General features: G+C 33.0%; 1 protein-coding gene across 1 annotated transcript in view; it reads right to left on the bottom strand.

The window, feature by feature from the left end:
• TRIADDRAFT_51438 (uncharacterized protein) overlaps positions 1 to 2,669 on the bottom strand; it is a gene marked incomplete at both ends in the record, with an annotated part of 3,054 nt that extends 385 nt beyond the window's left edge. Inside the window, 4 exons of the mRNA XM_002107650.1 lie at positions 270 to 344; positions 814 to 1,196; positions 1,369 to 1,559; positions 2,227 to 2,669. Coding sequence (XP_002107686.1) covers positions 270 to 344; positions 814 to 1,196; positions 1,369 to 1,559; positions 2,227 to 2,669 — 1,092 coding nt within the window. The remainder of the gene's footprint in view (positions 1 to 269; positions 345 to 813; positions 1,197 to 1,368; positions 1,560 to 2,226) is intronic.
• Between the last annotated feature and the right edge of the window lie 307 nt (positions 2,670 to 2,976).

The raw sequence follows: 2,976 nt of genomic DNA, 5'->3' as shown, positions 1-2,976 counted from the left end.
AAGCAGGGCGATTGGCTGAAGTCTACCATAAAAAAAGAAGAAATGTGATTTTGATATTTTTATAAATGTATAAGACTGATTTAATTAAAGTATATGTTCTATTACTGTCATTGAGTCGCAACTTATCTTACAACAAGGCATAAAATGATAGTTTTACTCTATTGATGGAGCTCTAACCTCAATGTTTCTTTCACGCACGAACGTAAATATGGCATCTTTTCTATGATACCTGTATCCGGTTCTTTACAATCTTTCATAACACTACGAACCTCGCTTCGTAATTTATCTTGTACGTGTGGATTTCTACCCAGATTATATAAAGTCCATAGAATAGTTGTTGCTGTCTAAGTAATAAATAAGCATATATGTTGTACGATATAATTAATCATCGTATTTAGATTACGCTTGCTATATAACATATGAAGACTACATATTAGCTATTTTGGTTAAGAAATGCGAGTATTACTGTACAATGTCAGTATAGAATGAATCAATACAGTGCATGTGTACTGGTAACTCCTATCTCTCTACTAGTAATTGATTCTAAGCCGGACATATACAATAAACGAATTACTACAGCATATAAATCCTGTTATTAAGTCTATAATAACAGTTATGGGGTTATTATATCATGGATTAATATAAATACTATCAAAGTGATTTTCTAAATTGAATTAATGCTTAAGTAGCTAGTATTAATTTCGTTTTTGCTCTATTTCTAAAATCGATAAGCCCTTTATCAAGTTATTGACAGTCGCTTCTTATTGGGATGGGCACTAGTATTGTATCCTTATTTTATTTTATTTATTATACCGTGTCTACTCCACCGAAAAGTAATTCCGTCATGGCTACATTGGCTTCACTTCGAGTTAATTTACCTGTAGCAATAACATAACTAAGAAAATCGACTCGATCGTCCGATCGGGTTATATCATCCTTGCTCGCAATCTTCTCTTCAATTTGTTTTCTTTTCTCTTCAATAATCTCATCAGCGAATTCGGAAGCGATATCGTTCCATTTAATAAGTTCTTTCCAGTGCTTAGTAAAAATATACTTGAAAATGAAGGGAGGTACAATAAATATTTCATTAATAGCTTCTAAAATTTTGGTAAGAGATTGATAGAACTGTTCAGCTTTAGGTTCGATTGGCTCTTTGAACATTCCCAAACGTTTTTCGAATAGAACAGTTGCAATAGCTAGATATAAATAGTATTCCTTCAATATTGTAGATTAGCGGGGATAAACCTATAAATGTCATACATCTTGCATCTATAAATCTTTGCATGCTAGTGATGTAGCCGTAAAATGAATAAGATATATAAATTACGTAAGAATATTTTCTGGAGTAAATTGATTTATTTTACTTACACTCTGCTGTATATTTATTGATTTCATTCTCGATATCGGGTATAATACCGTCGTTACCACGACATCGTTTAAGACGTTGGATGAGATCATTGCAGACATCATTGATTCTATCAGAATAGCATGTTACTTCATGTGGTCTCATCATTTTCTTGTCCATCACACTACGAAATTTTTTCCATTCTTCATCTTTTCTAAAATAAACATTTGCAAGCAGTAGGTATGAGAGCGATGCTACTATCAGTTTATTGATAATGAAGATGCAAACATTGGGTTAGATAATTAATTTATAGTATGATAATAACTGGGTTGAGTTATTACGATAGTAATACTGTGGTATAAGATCGCGACTGATTTGGTGTAAGTATTAAGTGGATAGTGAGAGAACTAATTTTAAGTAACGATATGGAGTCCAATATGTTTCAAAATGGGACAGCATTGAAGTTATCTTTAATCGGTAGTATGGTAATAACTAGATGAAGTTGTTGTGATAGTAATATCGTGGTAAATGGTCTCGACCGATTTGGTGCGAGTCAAATATTAACTGGATAGCTAGCTAACTAATTTTAAGTAACGATATTGAATCCAATATGTATCATCATACAACGGCGTTAGTAAAGTTATCTTCCTGCTATTCTGTTATTATTATTAATCTACACATTGTATGTAGTCACTGTTATAAAGCAGAATGGATCAATCACATTATTATAATATTCAGTCTTTAGTATACAGTACTGTAGAATCGCAATGGGCAGTTTTCTAGCAGTACTGTAATATTATTTAGAATAAATAGCTGGTAAGTCCCGAAGAAGTGCGATGATGTAACACGATGTTAGAAATATCTAATCGAATCTTACTTACGAAAGTAGGACTCCCATGGATAAATTACGCTTCTTTCGATACTCTGCTATTGGTACAATTAGATTTTTTTTATTGGGATATTTCCCTTCTGCACGTAATACTTTTTCTGCATCTTCCGATGTTGACACTACTACCATTCGATTATTGCCGATAGTCTCCTTATAGATTGGTCCATATTCTTGTCGTCTTTTTTCTGCCATTGCAAAAAAATTTTTAAATCCCCATCCATCATTTTTAGCATAATCCAACAGGGTGCCAATGAATGGTAAGCCCTTAGGTCCTGGGATTTGATCCATCGTTTTTACGTTAGACATCTGTGAGTGATCTTCTACTGGATTAGTAGAAGTTGTGGAATATCTCATTCTTAAACTTGAAGCACTGCGATAGCATGCTGTTGTAGTTACTTGAGAGTGTTTTAAAACTCGATAAGTAGTGTAAGACATAATTGATATCCAAGCTTATATTGATAAGAATCGCCCAATTGGTATCAAGAATAAGGCAACACGTCCAATGTATATATACTCGTATAGATTGTTTTAATTTAAGCTGGAGGAGGTAATATTAACTGAGTATAAATGACGCTACTACCTCTGCGTTTAAGGATACCAATGGAAGACTTGACTATAGCAAAAGTTTCTCCTGCTAGCTCATTAATCAACGATGATTGAATCGATTGACTCGCAATGATCAGCTATTATATATCTATAATTAATAGCATGTATCCAAGAGTAAAGAGCTATAAGAGGTGCA

This window comes from Trichoplax adhaerens, genomic scaffold (assembly GCF_000150275.1).
Source record: "Trichoplax adhaerens TRIADscaffold_1 genomic scaffold, whole genome shotgun sequence".
Lineage (NCBI taxonomy): Eukaryota > Metazoa > Placozoa > Uniplacotomia > Trichoplacea > Trichoplacidae > Trichoplax > Trichoplax adhaerens.
This window is presented reverse-complemented; position numbering and strand designations above follow the sequence as displayed.